Source organism: Balaenoptera physalus (genome assembly GCF_965194825.1).
Source record: "Balaenoptera physalus genome assembly, chromosome: 7".
NCBI lineage: Eukaryota > Metazoa > Chordata > Mammalia > Artiodactyla > Balaenopteridae > Balaenoptera > Balaenoptera physalus.
In genome coordinates, this window is record NC_138886.1 from 17,971,604 (window position 1) to 17,994,003 (window position 22,400).

The 22,400-nt window shown below is 41.7% G+C and overlaps 1 protein-coding gene across 6 annotated transcripts in view; it reads right to left on the bottom strand.

The window, feature by feature from the left end:
• The window catches only part of PAPPA (pappalysin 1), a 310,893-nt gene that overhangs the window by 70,354 nt on the left and 218,139 nt on the right, over nucleotides 1-22,400 (bottom strand). For 4 of the 6 annotated variants that reach the window (XM_082470406.1, XM_082470404.1, XM_082470405.1 and 1 more), the window contains exons 21-22: nucleotides 17,023-17,121; nucleotides 16,220-16,315 (exon numbers count right to left, since the gene is read on the bottom strand). In XM_082470406.1, the coding sequence (XP_082326532.1) occupies nucleotides 16,220-16,315; nucleotides 17,023-17,121 (195 nt within the window). Of the gene's footprint in view, nucleotides 1-16,219; nucleotides 16,399-17,022; nucleotides 17,122-22,400 lie in introns of those variants that run through there. The other 2 variants (XM_082470408.1, XM_082470407.1) reach the window with 2 other exon arrangements.

Sequence of the window (22,400 nt, forward strand, 5' to 3'; positions counted from 1 at the left end):
GAGCCTGAAATTGCTGCAGCTGAACCCAGTATAGAAATAGAGAGTCAAAATGGCCATTGGAGATATATATCTATATATCTATATCTATATATTCAGATGACTGTAATAATTTGTAATCTGCACCTGAAACTCAATCATGACTTCATGTCCCTACCACGCACTCCCTAGAAATAACAGTCCATTTAAGGAAGTTTCCCACTAAAATGAAATTAGTTTTAATTTTTAATGTTTTAGTATGTAAGTTATAGTGGGTAGGAAAATGCTTTTAATTGGAGCTGCTCTTTCTCCAGCTGATGGTGTCAGGTGAATAACAACATTTCATAATTCTACACAAACTTCTTTTTAAAACACAAACTTCATTGTCTGTTCACTGTTAAAGTGGCTGACTCCAAGGGAGTGAAAGAGAGAGACACACTGTATTCGTTTGGTAACAGGTATCAAGAGCCTTAAAGATGCTCACACCTGGAGGGGGGATGGAGATGGTGGAAGAGTAGGATGTGGAGCTCACCTTCTCCCACGAAACATTAAAAAATACATCATCTACAAGTAGAACAATTCTCAAAGAACAGCTACCAAATGTTGACAGAAGACCTCAGACTTCCAAAAAGACAAGAAAACCTCCACATAACCAGGTAGGACAAAAGGAACAAGAAAAAGAAGGAATCTGGATGGGGCCTGAGCCCCAGGGAGGGAGCTGTGAAGGAGAAAAGGTTTCCACGTGCGGGGAAGTATCCTCCGCGGCGGGGAGAGCAGACTGGATGCAGGGGGAGGTTCAGAGCCTAGGAGGAGCGCACAGCAACTCGTTTGCGGAAGGCAAAATGGAGCGGAACCTGCACAGAAGGTCGGCACCACTGCCCTGCGATCCCCAGCCTAAAACACTCCTCTGTTAGTGCAGGTGGGGCCTGGGTGCTGAAGCTCAGGCTTCAGAGGTCAGACCCAAGGAGAGAACCAGGGTTGGCTGTCTGGAAACAGCCTGAAGGGGCTGGACTGTGGCAACCAAGGGTGTACTCAGAAGAAGACTGGGCCCACCAGAGAATCAAGGCACCATTATTGGGGGGCGGTGCATGAGGAGAGGGGTGGGACCACCATAAGAGCTTCTTTCCCTGTGAGCATTCCCAGGCAACAGGACACCACCTACAGGAGCTCTGGGGGCGGGCACGAGTCACTGCCGCCATCGTGGGCTCCAGAGGCAGGCACAGGCCACCACTACGAGACCTGCATGCAGAAGCCTGGCCCTGTCCCCGATGTCCCAGGAGAACTCAAATAGCACCCGCCCTTAGGAAATCCGTGACCAGGCACCAGGCCCTACTGCTGGTGTCCCAGGAACGTACAAGGGCCGCTGTACCTGCATACCCAATATCAAGGGAATAACGGCCAGCATATTCTGAGGAAAGAAAGAGGCACCAAGCATCCAAACTAAAAGCAGTCCCTCGACTCTGGAAAAGAGGGTGGAGTAGAAGGACTTGAGCTCACCTCCTCTCATGAAAACACCAACAAACATCACAACTAACTGCTGAACAACCATCAGTAAAAAAGACTGGAACCTAGCAAAAAAGATATTTTACATTCAAAGAAAGACAAAGAAGCCACAATGAGACAGCAGGAGGGGTACTTTCACAAGATAATCAAATCCCATACCTGCCAGGTGGGTGACCCACAAGCTGGAAAATAACTATATTGTAGAGGTCCTCCCACAGGAGAATCCTGAGCCTCACATCAAACTTCCCAGCCTGAGGGTCTGGCATCAAGAGGAAGAAGCCCCAAAGCATTTGGCTTTGAAGGCCAGTGGGACTTGAGTGCAGGCGCTCCATAGGACTGGGGGAAACAGAGACTCCACTCTTGGAGGGTGCACACAAGGTTTCATGTACACTGGGACCCAGCACAAAGCAGTAACTCCATAGGAGCTGGGGCTGGACCTACCTTCGAGTCTTAGAGGGTCTCCTGGGGAGGCAGGGGTTGGCTGTGGCTTACTGGGCGGGGGTGGGGGGGAGAATAACACTGGTGGCAGAAGCCCCAGAGAATACTGATTGGTGTGAGCTCTCCCGGAGGTCCCCATTTTGGCATCACGTCCTGGCCCTACCCAACAGCCTACAGTCTTCAGTGCTGGAACACCTCAGGCCAAACAAACAAACAACCAGCAGGATAGGAACACAGACCCACCCATCAGCAGACAGGGTGCCTAAAGCCACCTATAAACACACCGCTTGACGCAGCCCTGCCCACCAGAGGAACAAGACCCAGCTCCACCTACCAGTGGGGAGACACCAGTTCCTCCCACCAGGAAGCCTGCACAAGGCTCAGGATCAACCTCAACCACCAGAGGGCACACACCAGAAGAGGAGCTATAATCCTCCAACCAGCAGAAAAGAGACCACAAACACACAAAGTTAGACAAAATGAGATGGCAGAGAAATGTTTCAGATGAAGGAACAAGATACAAACCTAGAAGAACTAAGTGAACAGGAGATAGATAGGCAACCTACCTGAAAAACAGTTTAGAGTAATGACAGTAAAGATGATCCAAGATCTCAGAAAAAGAATGGAGGAACAGACAAAGAAGTTATGAGAGATGATTAACAAAGAGCTAGAAGATTTAAAGAACAAATGAACAGAGATGAACAATACAATAACTGGAATGAAAAACACACCAGAAGGAATCAATAGCAGAAAAACTGAGGCAGAAGAACAAATAAGTGACCTGGAAGAAAGAATGATGGAAATCACTGCCATGGAACAGAATAAAGAAAAAGATGAAAAGAAATGAGAACTGTCTCAGAGACCTCTGGGACAACATTAAATACACCAACATTCACATTATAGGGGTCCCAGAAGGAGAAGAGAGAGAGAGAAAGGGCCTGATAAAATATCTGAAGAGATTATAGCTGAAAACTTCCCTAACATGAGAAAGGAAACACTCAAGTCCAGGAAGTGCAGAGTCCTGAACAAGATAAACCCAAGGAGGAACATGCTGGGACATATTAATCAAACTGACAAAAATTAAAGACAAAGAATAACTATTAAAAGCAACAAATAACATACAAGGGAACCCCCATAAGGTTATCAATCAGCTGATTTTTCAGCAGAAACTCTGCAAGCCAGAAGGGAGTGGCAGGATATATTTAAAGTGATGAAAGGGAAGAACCTACAGCCAAGATTACTCTACCCAGCAAGGATCTCATTCAGATTCGACAGAGAAATCAAAAGTTTTACAGACAAGCAAAAGCTAAGAGAATTCAGCACCACCAAACCAGCATTGCAACAAATCCTAAAGAAATTTCTCTAGGCAGAAAAGAAAAGGCCACAAAAAGATACAAGAAAATTACGAATGGGGACGCTCATGAGTAAAGGCAAACATAAAGTAAAGGTAGGAAATCATCCACACACAAATATAAAAATCAGCAGTCATGAGAAGAGGAGAGTACAAATGCAGGATATTGGAAATGCATTTGAAATTAAGAGATCAGCAACTAAAAACAATCTTGTACATATAAAGACTGCTATATCAAAACCTCATGGGAACCACAAACCAAAAATCTACAATAGATACACATACAAGAAAGAAAAAGCAATCCAAACACATCACTAAAGATGGACATCAAATCACAAGACAAGAGAAGAAGAGGAAGGGAGGAAAAAAGACTTTCAAAAACAAATCCAAAACAATTAAATGACAATAAGAACATTTATATCAATAATTACTTTAAATGTAAATGGATTAAATGCTCCAACCAGAAGACATAGACTGGCTGAATGGATACAAAACCAAAACCTGTACATAAGCTGTCTACAAGAGACCCACTTCAGACCTAGGGACACATACAGACTGAAAGTGAGGGGATGGAAAAAGATATTCCATGCAAATGGAAATCAAAAGAAAGCTGGAGTAGCAATTCTCATATCAGACAAAATAGACTTTAAAATAAAGATTGTTACAAGAGACAAAGAAGGACACTACATAATGATCAAGGGATCAATCTAAGAAGAAGATATAACAATTGTAAATATATATGCACCCAACATAGGAGCACCTCAATATATAAGCCAGTGCTAACTGCCATAAAAGGAGAAATCAACAGTAACACAGTAATAGTGGGGGACTTTAATACCCCACTCTCATCAATGGACACATCATCCAGACAGAAAATCAATAGGGAAGAACAGGCCTTAAATGACACACATTAGAACAAATGGACTTAATTGATATTTATGGAACATTCCATCTGAAAGCAGCAAAATACACTTTCTTCTCAAGTGCACATGGATGATTCCCCAGGATAGATAACATTTTGGGCCACAAATTAAGCCTTGGTAAATTTAAGAAAATTGAAATCAGATCAAGCATCTTTTCCAACCACAACACTACTGGATTAGAAATCAAGTACAGGAAAAAAAAAACTGTAAAAAACACAAACACATGGAAGCTAAACAATATGTTACTAAACAACCAATGGATCACTGGAGAAATCAAAGAGGAAATTAAAAAAAAACCAAAACCTAGAGACAAATGACAACAAAACACGATGGTGCAAAACCTTTGGGATGCAGTAAAAGCAGTTCTAGGAGAGACGTTTATAGCAATACAATCTTATCTCAGGAAACAAGAAAAATCTCAAGTAAGCAACCTAACCTTACACCTAAATTAACTACAGAAAGAGGGACAAGCAAAACCCAAAGTTAGTAGAAGGAAAGAAATCATAAAGATCAGAGCAGAAATAAATGAAATAGAGATGAAGAAAACAATAGCAAAGATCAGTGAAACTAAAAGCTGGTTCTTTGAGAAGATGATAAACAAAATTCATAAACCTTTAGCCAGACTCATCAAGAAAAAAAAGGAGAGGACTCAAATCAATAAATTAGAAATGAAAAAGAAGTTAACAACTGACACCACAGAAATACACAGGGTCATAAGAGACTACTACAAGCAACTACATGGCAATAAAATGGACAGCCTAGAAGAAATGGATAAATTCTTAGAAAGATACAACCTTCTAAGACTGAACCAGGAAGAAATAGAAAATATGAACAGACCAATCACAAGTACCGAAATTGAAACAGTGATTTAAAAACTTCCAACAAACAGAAGTCCAGAATCAGATAGCTTCACAGGTAAATTCTATCAAACATTTAGAGAAGAATTAACACCTATTATTCTGAAACTCTTTCCAAAAAAATTGCAGAGGAAGGAACACTCCAAAGCTCATTCTATGAGGCCACCTTCACCCTGATACCAAACTCAGACAAAGATACCACCAAAAAAGAAAATTACAGGCCGATATCACTGATGAACATAGAAGCAAAAATACTCAACAAAATACTAACAAACCAAATCCAACAATACATTAAAAGGATCATACACCAGGATCAAGTGGGATTTATCCCAGGGATGCAAGGATTCTTCAATATCCACAAATCAATCAGTGTGATACACCACATTAACAGACTGAAGAATAAAAACCATATAATCATCTCAATAGATGCAGAAAAAGCTTTTGACAAAATTTAACACCCATTTATGATCATGCTCTCCAGAAAAGTGGGAATAGAGGAAACTTAACATAATAAAGGCTATATATGACAAACCCACAGATAACATCATTCTCAACAGTGAAAATCTGAAAGCATTCCCTCTAAGATCAGGAACAAGGCAAGGATGTCCATTGTCACCACTTCTATTCAGTTTTGGAAGTCCTAGCCATGGCAATCAGAGAAGAAAAAGAAATAACAGGAATCCAAATTGGAAAGGAAGAAGTAAAACTTACTGTTTGCAGATGACATGATACTATACATAGAAAATCCTAAAGATGCTATCAGAAAGCTACTATAGCTCATCAATGAATTCGGTAAAGTTGCAGGATACAAAATTAATACACAGATATCTCTCGCATTCCTATACACTAACAATGAAATCTCAGTAAGAGAAATTAAGGAAGCAATCCCATTTACCATCTCACCAAAAAGAATAAAATACCTAGGAATAAACCTACCTAAGGAGACAAAAGACCTCTACTCTAAAAGCTATAAGACGCTGATGAAAGAAATCAGAGAGGACACAAACAGATGGAAGAATATACCACGTTCTTGGATTGGAAGGATCAATATATTCAAAATGACTATACTACCGAAGGCAATCTATAGATTCAGTGCAATCCCTCTCAAGTTACCAATGGCATTTTTCACACAACTAGAACAAAAAAAAATTTTTTTTTAAATTATATGGAAACACCGAATAGCCAAAGCAACCCTCAGAAAGAAAAACGGAGCTGGAGGAATCAGGCTCCCTGACTTCGGACTATACTACAAAGCTACAGTCATCAAAACAGTATGGTACAGACACAAAAACAGAAATATAGATCAACAGAACGAGATAGAAAGCCCAGAAGTAAACTTACACACCTATGGTCAATTAATCTACGACAAAGGAGGCAAGACTATACAATGGAGGAAAGACAGTCTCTTCAATAAGTGGTGCTGGGAAAACTGGACAGCTGCATGTAAAAGAATGAAATTAGAACACTCCCTAACACCATACACAAAAATAAACTCAAAATGGATTAACAGACCTAAATGTAAGACCGGACACTATAAAACTCTTAGAGGACAACATGGGCAGAACACTCCTTGATATAAATTGCAGCAAGATCTTTTTAGATCCACCTCCTAGAGTAATGAAAATAAAAACAAAAATAAACAAATGGGACCTAATTAAACTTAAAAGCTTCTGCACAGCAAAGGAAACCATAAACAAAATGAAAAGACAACCCACAGAATGGGAGAAAATATTTGCAAATGAAGTGACTGACAAGGGATCAATCTCCAAAATATACAAGCAGCTCATGCAGCTCTATGTCAAAAAAACAAACAACCCAATCAAAAAATGGGCAGAAGAGCTAAATAGATATTTCTCCAAAGAAGACATACAGATGGCCAAAAAGCACATGAAAAGATGCTCAACATTACTAATTATCAGAGAAATGCAAATCAAAACTACAATGAGGTATCCACACACTGGTCAGAATGGCTATCATCACACTGGTCAGAATGGCCATCATCAAAAAGTCTACAAAAAAATAAATGCTGGAGAAGATGTGGAGAAAAGGGAACCCTCCTAATACTGTCGGTAGGAATATAAATTGGTACAACCACTATGGAGAACAGTATGGAGCTTCCTTAAAAAAATTAAAAATAGAACTACCATATGATCCAGCAATCCTACTCCTGGGCATATAGGTGGAGAAAACCATAATCTGAAAGGGTACATGCACCCCAATGTTCATTGCAGCACTATTTACAAGAGCCAAGACATGGAAGCAACCTAAATGTTCATCGACAGAGGAATGGATAAAGAAGATGTGGTACATATATACAATGGAATATTACTCAGCCATAAAAAAGAATGAACTAATGCCATTTGCAGCAATATGGATGGACCTATAGATTATTATACTAAGTGAAGTAAGTCAGACAGAGAAAGACAAATATCATGATATCACTCATATGTGGAATCTAATTTTGAAAGATACAAATGAACTTATTTACAAAACAGCAACAGACTTACAGATATTGAAAGCCAACTTATGGTTACCAAAGGTGAAATGTGGCGGGGGAGGGATATATCAGGAGCTTGGGATGAACACACACATACTACTATATATAAGATAGATAACCAACAAGGACCTACTGTATAGCACAGGGAACTCTATGCAATATTCTGTGATAACCTATATCAGAAAATAATCTAAAAAAGAATGAATATATGTATATGTATAACTGAATTACTTTGCTATACACCTGAAACTAATACAACCTTGTAAATCAACCTTGCCAATAAAATTAAAATATTACAAAAATGCTCACACCTTTTATCCTACTCATGTTAATTCCAAGAATCAGTTGTAAATGAATAATTAGAGCTATGAAATATTTCTGTGTAAAGATGTTCATTAGCATCATTATCATTGTGAGAGAATGAAATAACCTAAAAGTTAAAATCAAAGTTGGAGATAAATGGTTACATAAATTATTGTACATCACAACCATATACTAAGTATACTAACTATGTACAGCAAAAAATGCAACCAAAGAAGCCTGCAGCCAACCAGGAGATACAGTAACAGTTCTCCAATTTGAGTGTGTTTCTTGGGTCTTGCCCTGTTCACCCCTGTATTTTAGAATCAGAGCATCTTTCTTGAAGGAACAAATTCTCTTAAGGACGCTACAGTATAAAGGGACTAGGATAGGAAGCCAGGAACCCTGCTCTATTTCTATCACTCACTATGCTACCTTGGACAGATCATTCCTCCTTTACGGGCCTCAGACCCCCATTAAGGAAACAAGAAGTTTGGACCAGATCATCACAGAGCTCTATAGCCAAAATGACTGTGATTCTTTGCCCTTCACCTCTCAAAAACAGTTTCCCCTCTTTAAAATGAGAGATAAGGTCAAATGATTTTTCAGCTTAGAATATATATGAATATAAAAATAGAAATAGTTCATAGACCTTCAAGATGATGGAGGAGTAAGACGTGAAGATCACCTTCCTCCCCTCAAATACATCAGAAATACATCTACATGTGGAACAACTCCTACAGAACACCTACTGAATGCTGGCAGAAGACCTCAGACTTCCCAAAAGGCAAGAAACTCCCCATGTACCTGGGTAGGGCAAAAGAAAAAAGAAAAAACAGAGACAAAAGAATAGGGACAGGACCTGTACCACTGGGACGACGCTGTGAAGGAGGAAAAGTTTCCACACACTAGGAAGCCCCTTCACTGGTGGAGACGGGGGTGTGGGGGGGATGGGGTGTGGGGGGAAGCTTCGGAGCCGTGGAGGAGAGCGTAGCAACAGGGGTGCAGAGGGCAAAGCGGAGAGACTCCCGCAGAGAGGATCGGTGCCGACCAGCACTCACCAGCCCAAGAGGCTTGTCTGCTCACTCGCCGGGTCGGGCGGGGGCTGGGAGCTGAGGCTCGGGCTTCGGAGGTCGGATCCCAGGGAGAGGACTGGGGGTGGCTGAGTGAACACAGCCTGAAGGGGGCTAGTGCTCCACGGCTAGCAGGGAGGGAGTCCAGGAAAAAGTCTGGAGCTGCCGAAGAGGCAAGAGACCATTGTTTCCGGGTGCGCGAGGAGAGGGGATTCAGAGCACCACCTAAACGAGCTCCAGAGACGGGCACAAGCCGCGGCCAGCAGCGCAGACCCCAGAGACGGGCATGAGACGCTAAGGCTGCTGCTGCCGCCACCAAGAAGCCTGTGTGCGAGCACAGGTCACTCTCCACACCGCCCCTCCCGGGAGCCTGTGCAGCCCACCACTGCCAGGGTCCTGTGATCCAGGGACAACTTCCCCGGGAGAACACACGGCACACCTCAGGCTGGTGCAACGTCACGCTGGCCTCTGCCGCCGCAGGCTCTCCCCGCATTCCGTACCCCTCCGTCCCCCTGGCCTGAGTGAGGCAGAGCCCCCAAATCAGCTGCTCCTTTAACCCCATCCTGTCTGGGTGGGAACAGATGCCCTCAGGCGACCTACACGCAGAGGCAGGGCCAAATCCGAAGCTGAACCCCAGGAGCTGTGCGAACAAAGAAGAGAAAGGGAAATCTCTCCCAGCAGCCTCAGGAGCAGCGGATTAAATCTCCACAATCAACTTGACGTACCCTGCATCTCTGGAATATCTGAATAGACAACTAATCATCCCAAAACTGAGGCAGTGGACTTTGGGAGCTACTGCAGACTTGGGGTTTGCTTTCTACATCTAATTTGTTTCTGGTTTTACGTTTATCTTAGTTTAGTATTTACACTTTATTATCATTGGTAGATTTGTTTACTGATTTGGTTGCTCTCTTCCTCCTTTTTTTAATATATATACTTTTTTTTTCCTTTTTCTCTTTTTGTGAGTGTGTATGTGTATGCTTCTTTGTGTGATTTTGTCTGTATAGCTTTGCTTTTACCATTTGTGCTAGGGTTCTGTCTGTCCGTTGTTTTTTTTGTGTGTACTTTTTGGCGCTTGTTATCATTTTTGGATTTGTTTTTTGGTTTGGTTGCTCTTTCTTTTTTTTATTACTTTTTTTAATTTTCAATAATTAAAAATTTTTATTTTAATAACTTTTTAATTTTATTTCTTTCTTCCTTCCTTCCTTCCTTCCTTCCTTCCTTCCTTCCTTCTTTCTTTCTTTCTCCCTTTTCTTCTGAGCTCTGTGGCTGACTGGGTCTTGGTACTCAAGCCATGTGACTGACAGGGTCTTGGTGCTCAGGCCTGTGTCTCTGAGGTGGGAGAGCCAAGTTCAGGACATTGGTCCGCCAGAGACCTCCTGGCTCCACATAATATCAAATAGCAAAACCTCTCCCAGAGATCTCCATCTCAACGCTAAGACCCATCTCCACTCAACGACCAGCAAGCTACAGTGCTGGACACCCTATGCCAAACAACTAGCAAGACAGGAACACAACCTCACCCATTAGCAGAGAGGTTGCCTAAAATCATAATAAGGTCACAGACACCCCAAAGCAAACACACCACCGGATGCGTTCCTGCCCACCACAAAGACAAGATCCAGCCTCATCCACTAGAACACAGGCAACAGTCCCCTCCACCAGGAAGCCTACACAATCCACGGAACCAACCTTAGCCACTGGGGGCAGACACCATAAACAATGGGAACTACAAACCTGCAGCCTGTGAAGAGGAGACCCCAAACACAGTAAGTTAAGCAAAATGACAAGACACAGAAACAAACAGCAGATGAAGGAGCAAGGTAAAAACCCACCAGACCAAACAAATGAAGAGGAAATAGGCAGTATAACTGAAAAAGAATTCAGAGGAATGATAGTAAAGATGATCCAAAATCTTGGAAATAGAATGGAGAAAATACAAGAAACGTTTAACAAGGACCTAGAAGAACTAAAGAGGAAACAAACAATGATGAACAACACAATAAATGAAATTACAAATTCTCTAGAAGGAATCAATAGCAGAATAACTGAGGCAGAAGAACGGATAAGTGACCTGGAAGACAAAATAGTGGAAATAACTACCACAGAGCAGAATAAAGAAAAAGGAATAAAAAGAATTGAGGACAGTCTCAGAGATCTCTGGGACAACATTAAATGCACCAACATTCAAATTATAGGGGTCCCAGAAGAAGACGAGAAAAAGAAAGGGACTGAGAAAATATTAGAAGAGATTATAGCTGAAAACTTCCCTAATATGGGAAAGGAAATAGTCAATCAAGGGCAGGAAGCACAGAGAGTCCCATACAGTATAATCCAAGGAGAAACACGCCAAGACACATATTAATCAAACTATCAAAAACTAAATACAAAGAAAAAATATTAAAAGCAGCAAAGGAAAAACAACAAATAACATACAAGGGAATCCCCATAAGGTTAACAGCTGATCTTTCAGCACAAACTCTGCAAGCCAAAAAGGAGTAGCAGGACATATTTAAGGTGATGATAGGGAAAAATCTACAACCAAGATTACTCTACCCAGCAAGGATCTCATTCAGATTGGACAGAGAAATTAAAACCTTTACAGAGAAGCAAAAGTTAAGAGAATTCAGCACCACCAAACCAGCATTACAACAAATGCTAAAGGAACTTCTCCAGGCAGGAAACACAAGAGAAGGAAAAGACCTACAATAACAAACCCAAAACAATTAAGAAAATAGTAATAGGAACATACATATCAATAACTACCTTAAATGTAAATGGATTAAATGCTCCAACCAAAAGACACAGGCTCACTGAATGGATACAAAAACAAGACCCTTATATATGCTGTCTACAGGAGACCCACTTCAGACCTAGGGACACATACAGACTGAAAGTGAGGGGAGGGAAAAAGATATTCCATGCAAATGGAAAACAAAAGAAAGCTGGAGTAGCAATTCTCATATCAGACAAGATAAACTTTAAAATAGAGACTATTACAAGAGACAAAGAAGGACACTACATAATGATCAAGGGATCAATCCAAGAAGAAGATATAACAATCGTAAATATTTATGCACCCTACATAGGAGCACCTCAATACGTAAGGCAAATGCTAACAGCCATAAAAGGGGAAATTTACAGTAACACAATCATAGTAGGGGACTTTAACACCCCAATTTCACCAATGGACAGATGATCCAAAATGAAAATAAATAAGGAAACACAAGCTTTAAATGATACATTAAATAAGATGGACTTAATTGATATTTATAGGACATTCCATCCAAAAACAAACAACAGAATACACTTTCTTCTCAAGTGCTCATGGAACATTCTCCAGGAGAGCTCACATCTTGGGTCACAAATCAAGCCTTGGTAAATTTAAGAAAATTGAAATTGTATCAAGTATTTTTTCTGACCACAATGCTATGAGACTAGATATCAATTAAAGGAAAAAACCTGTAAAAAATGCAAACACATGGAGGCTAAACAATACACTACTAAATAACCAAGAGATCACTGAAGAAATCAAAGAGGACATCAAAAAATACCTAAAAACAAATGACAATGAAAACACGACACCCCAAAACCTATGGGATGCAGTAAAAGGAGTTCTAACAGGGAAGTGTATAGCAGTACAATCCTACCTCAAGAAACAAGAAACATCTCAAATAAACAAACTAACCTTACACCTAAAGCAATTAGAGAAAGAAGAACAACAACAAAAAAAACCCCTCAAAGTTAGCAGAAGGAAAGAAATCATAAAGATCAGATCAGAAATAAATGAAAAAGAAATGAAGGAAACAATAGCAAAGATCAATAAAACTAAAAGCTGGTTCTTTGAGAAGATAAACAAAATAGATAAACCATTAGCCAGACTCATCAAGAAAAAAAGAGAGAAGACTCAAATCAATAGAATTAGAAGTGAAAAAGAACAAATGACACTGCAGAAATACAAAGGATCATGAGATATTACTACAAGCAACTATATGCCAATAAAGTAGAGAACATGGAAGAAATGGACAAATTCTTAGATAAGCACAACCTTCTGAGACTGAACCAGGAAGAAATAGAAAATATAAACAGACCAATCACAAGCACTGAAATTGAGACTGTGATTAAAAATCTTCCAACAAACAAAAGCCCAGGACCAGAGGCCCTCACAGGCGAATTCTATCAAACATTTAGAGAAGAGCTAACACCTATCTTTCTCAAACTCTTCCAAAATATAGCAGAGGGAGGATCACTCCCAAACTCATTCTATGAGGCCACCATCACCCTGATACCAAAACCAGACAAAGATGTCACAAAGAAAGAAAACTACAGGCCAATATCACTGATGAACATAGATGCAAAAATCCTCAACAAAATACTAGCAAACAGAAGCCAACAGCACATTAAAAGGGTCATACACCATGATCAAGTGGGGTTTATGCCAGGAATGCACGGATTCTTCAATATATGCAAATCAATCAATGTGATAAACCATATTAACAAATTGAAGGAGAAAAACCATATGATTATCTCATTAGATGCAGAAAAAGCTTTTGACAAAATACAACACGCATTTATGTAAAAAACCCTCCAGAAAGTAGGCATAGAGGGAACTTACCTCAACATAATAAAGGCCATATATGACAAACCCACAGCCAACATCGTTCTCAATGGTGAAAAACTGAAACCATTTCCACTAAGATCAGGAACAAGACAAGGTTGTCCACTCTCACCACTATTATTCAACATAGTTTTGGAACTTTTAGCCAGAGCAATCAGAGAAGAAAACGAAATAAAAGGAATCCAAATCGGAAAAGAAGAAGTAAAGCTGTCATGGTTTGCAGATGACATGATACTATACATGGAGAATCCTAAAGATGCTACCAGAAAACTACTAGAGCTAATCAGTGAATTTAGTAAAGTAGCAGAATACAAAATTAATGCACAGAAATCTCTTGCATTCCTATACACTAATGATGAAAAGTCTGAAAGAGAAATTAAGGAAACACTCCCATTTACCATTGCAACAAAAAGAATAAAATATCTAGGAATAAACCTACCTAAGGAGACAAAAGACCTGTATGCAGAAAACAATAAGACACTGATGAAAGAAATTAAATATGATACAAACAGATGAAGAGATATACCATGTTCTTGGATTGGAAAAAATCAACATTGTGAAAATGACTACACTACCCAAAGCAATCTACAGATTCAATGCAATCCTTATCAAACTACCAATGGCATTTTTCCCAGAAGTAGAACAAAACATTTCACAATTTGTATGGAAACACAAAAGACCCCGAATAGCCAAAGCAATCCTGAGCAAGAAAAACAGAGCTGGAGGAATTAGGCTCCTGGACTTCAGACTATACTACAAAGCCACAGTAATCAAGACAATATAGTACTGGCACAAAATCAGAAATATAGATCAATGGAACAGTATAGAAAGCCCGGACATAAACCCATGCACATATAGTCACCTTATTTTTGATAAAGGCGGCAAGGATATACAATGGAGAAAAGACAGCCTCTTCAATAAGTGGTGCTGGGAAAACTGGACAGCTACATGTAAAAGAATGAAATTAGAACATGCCCTAACACCATACACAAAAATAAACTCAAAATGGATTAAAGACCTAAATGTAAGGCCAAACACTATAAAACTCTTAAAGGAAAACACAGTCAGAACACTCTATGACATAAATCACAGCAAGATCCTTTTTGACCCACGTCGTAGAGAAGTGGAAATAAAAACAAAAATAAATAAATGGGACCAATGAAACTTAAAAGCTTTTGCACAGCAAAGGAAACCATAAACAAGACGAAAAGACAACCCTCAGAATGGGAGAAAATATTTGCAAATGAAGCAACTGACAAAGGATTAATCTCCAAAATTTACAAGCAGCTCATGCAGCTCAATATTAAAAAAACAAACAATCCAATCCAAAAATGGGCAGAAGACCTAAATAGACATTTCTCCAAAGACGATATACAGATTGCCAACAAACACATGAAAGGATGCTCAACATCACTAATCATTAGAGAAATGCACATCAAAACTACAATGAGGTGCTTCCCTGGTGGCGCAGTGGTTAGGAATCTGCCTGCCAATGCAGGGGACACGAGTTCGTGCCCCGGTCTGGGAAGATCCCACATGCCGCAGAGCGGCTAGGCCCGTGAGCCACAACTACTGAGCCTGCGCATCTGGAGCCTGTGCTCCGCAACGGGAGAGGCCGCGACAGTGAGAGGCCCGCGCACTGTGATGAAGAGTGGTCCCCTCTCGCTGCAACTGGAGAAAGCCCTTGCACAGAAATGAAGACCCAACACAGCCAAAAATAAATAAATAAATTAATAAAAAAAAAAAAAAAACTACAATGAGGTATCACTTCACACCAGTCAGAATAGCCATCATCAAGAAATCTACAAGCAATAAATGCTGGAGAGGGTGTGGAGAAAAGGGAACCCTCTTGCACTGTTGGTGGGAATGTAAATTGATACAGCCACTATGGAGAACAGTATGGAGGTTCCTTAAAAAACTAAAAATAGAACTACCATATGACCCAGCAATCCCACTACTGGGCATATACCCTGAGAAAACCATAATTCAAAAAGAGTCATGTATCACAATGTTCATTGCAGCTCTATTTACAATAGCCAGGACATGGAAGCAACCTAAGTGTCCATCGACAGATGAATGGATAAAGAAGATGTGGCGCATATATACAATGGAATATTACTCAGCCATAAAGAGAAACGAAATTGAGTAATTTGTAGTGAGGTGGGTAGACCCAGAGATTGTCATACAGAGTGAAGTAAGTCAGAAAGAGAAAAACAAATACCGTATGCTAACTCATATATATGGAATCTAAAAAAAAAAAAAGTTCTGAAGAACCTAGGGGCAGGACAGGAATAAAGACGCAGATGTAGAGAAAGGACTTGAGGACACGGGAAGTGGGAAGGGTAAGCTGGGACAAAGTGAGAGAGTGGCATGGACATATATACACTACCAAATGTAAAATCGATAGCTAGTGGGAAGCAGCCGCATAGCACAGGGAGATCAGCTTGGTGCTTTGTGACCACCTAGCGGGATGGGATAGGGAGGGTGGGAGGGAGACACAAGAGGGAGGGGATATGGGGATATATGTATATATATAGCTGATTCACTTTGTTATAAAGCTGAAACTAACACACCACTGTGAAGCAATTATACTCCAATAAACATGTTAAAAGAAAAAAAAAAGAAAGAAGAAGAAATAGTTCCCCGTGAGCTCGTTCATCACAGGAGATACTTTTCAACTCACATTGGCCAGGTTGGCCACCTCTCTCCCAACTGTCGGCTCGGGCCCCAAACTCTGGTCCCAGCTCTCATCAGGAGGAAAGTGGAGGTGGCCACTCTTCTGTGGGTGGGTGAGATGCATCTCAGCTGGATGTTCCAGTTTCACTATAAATACTCGAATCACTCCTGTAACATCCTGATATACTAAGGAAGAAAATGGCAACCAAGACCACACCCCCTAATTCTATAGGTGTAAACGACAAAAGAGATTATAAAATGCTTAAAGGCCATAACTGACCTCGTTGGGAGTGTCCCATCTTCCCTCTTCCCCTAGACTTTAGCCATACCCCATGAACATGTGTGTTCTCTCTAGGATTTTACATGCCAGTCTCCTGCCCCAGACACTTTTCCTGGCCACCTCTCTGCCCCTTCTCCTCATCCCTCAAGTTTCAGCGTTGATGCAGATCCCTCTGCAGAGCTTTCTCCAACCCTTTGCCTGGGCCCTCAGAGAACTCTGTCCTTTCCTTTAAAAAGTATTGCACTTTAGTTTGTCTGCTTCCATAGCTGACTCTAAGCTTTGAGGAAAAGGGACCACATCTACAAAGATCATCCATGAACCTCCACATCTAGTTCAGGGCTTAGCACATGATATTAGCTCAACTACTGACTAAAAGAATGAAAAATACAATGGAACGTAATACAATAAAGCTTGTAGGTGAGTGTTGACACAACCAGGGCAATGGGCTGTCCAGCACGTAGGGGTGATCCTGGCCCAGTAAGCTGGAGAGGCCTGCAGAGGTGACTGCAGAGGGGGGCACGCTGGCCTACCTTTTTGGTCTTCACTGTAGAAGCGCAGCAATCCCCACCGTCATAGTTGCAGAAAGCTCGGTTGTTGATGGCATCACAGTAATTGTCTCCCATGAAGGGCTGTACGTGAGGAGAGAGGCAGGAAGGAAAGAGGCCTGGTTAGCATCCTGGAGTAAACGGGGGCTGGCCTCTGTAGATATTTAGCTGTATCTCATCTTCTCACAAACCTCCACAGTCAGCCTACCTGGCTTCAAATCCCTATACCCTTTTGGACAAATTACCAGTCCTAACATTTTTTTTTTTTTTTTAATTTATTTTTGGCTCTGTTGGGTCTTCGTTGCTGCACGCGGGCTTCTCATTGCAGTGGCTTCTCTTGTTGCAGAGCACAGGCTCTAGGAGCACGGGCTTTGGTAGTTGTGGCTCGCGGGCTCTAGAGCGCAGGCTCAGTAGTTGTGGCGCACGGGCTTAGTTGCTCCGCGGCATGTGGGATCTTCCCGGACCAGGGCTCGAACCCGTGTCCCCTGCATTGGCAGGTGGATTCCTAACCACTTCGCCACCAGGGAAGCCCACTTCTACCATTCTTAAAGGCTCTTATCTAGCCAAGTTTTTCCCAACTAAACTATGCTTATGCTAGGAGACATACTCTTATATGCTGGGTAGGCAAAGGCAGCAGGATAGACCACTATGTTCTCCTGAAGCAGGGGGCTCATTTCACTTGACGAAATGGTAAGAAAATTTGAGCCCCTTTTCCCCCACTTTTCCTGGTAGTAGGTAACTACAAACATAATTTACAATAAATATATATGCAAATATATTAGGAAGCTGAATGTAAACTACACAAGAATTGTAAAGACAACGTAAGAATCCATAGGAACTTGGCATAATGGTTGGTGTATGATTATGGGTGCTTTCTTCTCTAACACAGGAGTATAGATATACTCGATGTCACACACTTTCCATGTTTGCTTTCTTCTTTTGTTCCCAAATAAAACACGTAAGGTAGGCATTGCTCTTCCCACTTCACACATGAAGACCCTGAGGCTCAGAGCAAGAAAGGGACTTGGTCAAGAGCAACTGGCAGAGGCAGAGTAGTGATTTCAATCTAAGTTGGTTTCTCATTTTTCTTTACCCTTCTAGGCTATACCTAGCACATGTTGATTTCTTTCTTTTCTTCCCTGTGTTCCTCCAACTCTGTGATGCTTGAAAGATGGGGAAAAGATGATGGAGTTAAATTATTACTGATCTGAACCCAGAATCATCTTAGGGGAAAGTCAGGGGTCTCTGCAACCCCCCAGCACTTGCATTTCCCACCTGGACACTTAGCACGCTGTCTTCTACGGTTTATGAACCTGTAGTTGGTGCAAGACTGTGAGCTCCTCAAAGACAAGGCCAATATCCGGTTCATCTCTGTCTCCCAACCGCCTGGGAGTTTAATGCTGGGCACAACTTGGCTCTTAAAGATGTTTTAGGGACAGATCGTAATCGTACTGGTATAGTGGGAAGGCAGTTGGCAGGGCTTTAGAAAACCTGGGTTCTAGTCTTCCAAACCTCAGCCACTGGTTGGTTACTTGGTAATTTTGACTAAGTGGCTTATCTTCTCTGGGTCTCAGGATTCACAGTGGTGAAATAAAGAGGCAGAATTAGACCACTGATTTCTCAAAGCAATGAACATACCCCTACCCTCATCAAAGGTAATGTGTAACCCTTTAATATAAAAAGCAGATGAAAGTGAAGCCCCTTTGATTAAAGTTCGGGTTGGGGATCTCTAATGCTGAGTGACTCGTCGACTTTTTGTGGGGGTCCCATGAAAAACCCTTTTGTGGGTTTTTTTTGGGGAGAGCCAAGTTCACAAGGAGTCCATCCTATGTGGCATCCCTGTCTCTTGCATCTATGCTCCAAATTCACAGAGTCTTTGTGCCCCCAACTCATGATGCTTGATTCCACTTCATCACTGCCCTATTAGGGTCTAAAAAAGATTTTAGCAAGACAGAGCCAAGAACAGAGAGAGAGCTGTACTCAACTGTGGGTACACATGCACATGGCTGTGAGCACAGGTGTGACTCTGCCGTGTGACTGCCATAATGAATACATTACCACATTCGCATTAAAGCAGAGAGGCACAAACAACTAAAGGATAAAACCCTTTGCTCTACACTACCAAATGTAAAATAGATAGCTAGTGGGAAGCAGCCGCATAGCACAGGGAGATCAGCTCCGTGCTTTGTGATCACCTAGAGGGGTGGGATAGGGAGGGTGGGAGGGAGGGAGATGCAAGAGGGAAGAGATATGGGAACATATGTATATGTATAACTGATTCACTTTGTTATAAAGCAGAAACTAACACACCATTGTAAAGCAATTATACTCCAATAAAGATGTTTAAAAAAAAAACAACACAAAACCCTTTGCTCTTTCTGGGCCTTAGAAGATTTGTCTGTGGGCTCTGTTCCCTACGTTCTTTCTCACATTATATATAAAGACTAATAAAGGAAACCAAATGTCCTTTTTTTTTAAATAAAAGGAACTGGCTTGGTAAAGGAGTAGCTGGAGAAGAGGAAGAAGAAAAATAAAATAAAAAAGATTCTTTTTTTATTTGGTCACTGAAAAATATCTCCAGTCTCATTACTAGCTACTTTCTTCTATGTACCCTTTCCTGCTGTCACATCCATGCATCCATCCTCCCATCTATCCATCCATCCACCCACCCATCCATCTTCTATTTAACCCTATCTATTGAATGCCTACTGTGTGTTACACATTGTGCTAAAAAAAAAAAAAAAAAAAGGATGTAATAGTGAGTCAATATAGACAGAGCTCCTGCTCCTCTAAGACCTTACATTCTAGTAAGGAGGCAGACTTTATTCAAATAATCACTTATCCTATTGGCCAATTTCAACTCTGATAAGAGTTACAGAGGAAAGGTATGTGATGCTGTTAGAGTTAAAAGTAGGAGGATCTGACCTAATCAGAGAGCTCCATGAAGAAGTCCCCGAGGAAATGACGTTTCAGCTGACATCGTAAGATGAGTAGGAGTTAATTAGGTGGCGGGTGGAGAAGGGAGACTTTCTAGAGGGAGAGAATAACATGTGAAAAGCTCTACAACCTAGAGATTGCTCCCGTCTCTGGTATTTCTTATGCCGCTGCTTCTACTAATAGTGTGTTTTGGAAAACAATTCATCCTTCAAGATCTAGTTCAAACATCACCCCTCCAAAATGTCTTCCCTACAACCCCCGAGATGCCATGTGCTTCTGCAGCTTCTTGTACCTGCTTTGGTTATAGCTCTTGGTGTATCAGTTTAGAATTCTTTTTTAACCGTTATCTCTTTTACTATCCTGTAAGTTCCTTATGGACAGGGAATGTATGTCATCCATTTTTATATCTTAGATTTCTTAGCAAAATGCTGGCAATTTGAGCAAAACTTTATTAAATATATCTTCCTTAAATGTTTACCTAGTAAAATGATGGGTAGATGGGTGGGTGGATGGATGGATGGATGGATGGATGGATGGATGGATGGATGGATGGATGAAGGGCAAGAAGATATCCAGATGAGTCAGGGAGAACACAGTACTGTTTTCACTTGACTAAAACCATTGCACTCTCAGTACCTAGGGTAGTGCTGGGCACGTAATAGGCACCAGTGAAGCTTTGATGAATAAGTAAGCAAATGACTACTTTGGACACAGCTTGGGGCAGAGAGCAGGGGCCTAAAGGGCCCCAAGACCCTTTATCAATCGTGGCTACTGCAGACACTCCAGGTTGATGGCTCCTCCCTGGACCCAGCAGTTGTATCTCTTCTAAGCATACTTTTCAGCCCCAGATAAGAGACAAGCTATTAGCTCTAAGTTAAGCAGGAAAGGAGACAAGGGGGCACCTGCAAGGGCAAAGGCGATAAGCATCATTGGCAGAGCTCAGAGCCTGACAGGTGTGGGTCTCTTAGGCCTCAGTGCTGAGTCAAAGAAGGGATTGAATTCCGCTGTCACATTGGTTGCCCAGACCGCCGACTCAGCAGAACGAGTGCCCAGGTAATCCAAGCTTCCTTTTTCTGAAATCCTGGACTGATCCAGAGAGATGTAAGGAAGCAACTGCCTCAGGTCCTTGGCTTTGGTTTTGTCACTCCTGCTGAATCTTGGGAGAACGGGAGTTTTTAAAGACTACAGTGTCCTGTGCCCTGAGAAGATGCCACTGGGGATTCCCTAACCAATACACAGAAAGAAATGTGACCCAGGGACTGTCCTGTGACATTTACAGGTCAGGGGATGGTTCGTGGGCAGAAGGTGGCCTAGTGGAGGAGAGAAATCACGGGCCTGGAAGTCAGCAGACGTGGGTTCATGCTCTGACTCTGTGTCTAGGATGCTGTGCAACCTTGGGCCGGTCCATCCCCCCTCTGGCCCTCTTTTTCCAGTCTACACAACAAATAAGGAAGGTAGATCGCATTAAGAGCCGTGCCAGTTGGCATTCTATCAAATGTTAGACCCGGCTGCTGGCTGGGTGTCAGTTTCTCCATCATCTAGAAGAACAGTCTGGTTGTGACAGTTTAAGAATTTCATCAAATACAAAGTTTTCTAGAGCACCATCTAGTCCTTTTCACCTGGATTTTCCTGAGGGGGGCCTGGGGGGGCACCACAGAGATTTGGACATCCACCTGGATGTGATTTGGGACCTCCTTTCCATGCCAGCTGAAAAGATTCACAGTGGGCGTAGGGGTGCACAGAATGTCTCTGAGTTCCATGGACAGCAGCGCGCCCTTGAGAACACAGGTGACATACCAAGTGCCCTGGCCCTGCCCCTCCCCAAGCTTATCACTGATACTCAGGGACAGAGCTCCAGAATGCCAAGTTCCAGGGAATGGCTCCACCGCCAAGTGAGAGAACTGAAGGGTCAGAGGGCATCTTCCACCTTCAGCTCAGTGGTTGAGTCTAAGGTGTCCAAATTACCTCTGGAGTTGAAGAACGCGTGAATGACAAAGACGTGTGGCAGAGGAAATGATCTGCAACTAATGGTTGCAGGAAAAGTAGAAATGAAAAAACAAAAACTGCCTCATGTGGTTCTGTAAAAGTTAAATGAGGCAATGTTGGTAAAATGCCGGGCACATTATAGCTGCTAAATGAATATGGCCTCCTCCCTCCCAACCTCCCTTACAGATGCAATATGATGTTGAACACAGGCTTCGGAGCCAGAAACACCTGGCTTGGAATCCCGACTCTTTTAGCCATTAAATGTATGTTTGAGTGTGTTTGTTGATATTTCTGTGCATCAGTTTCATGACCTATAAAGTGGGATTGCTGATTCCTGTCCAAGAAGTCTGTTACATGGATATTTATAGCACTTAGTAGGTACAGTAAATGGTAGTCATGATTAACATAACAATAACAGTAATGGTTGTAGGACCATTCTG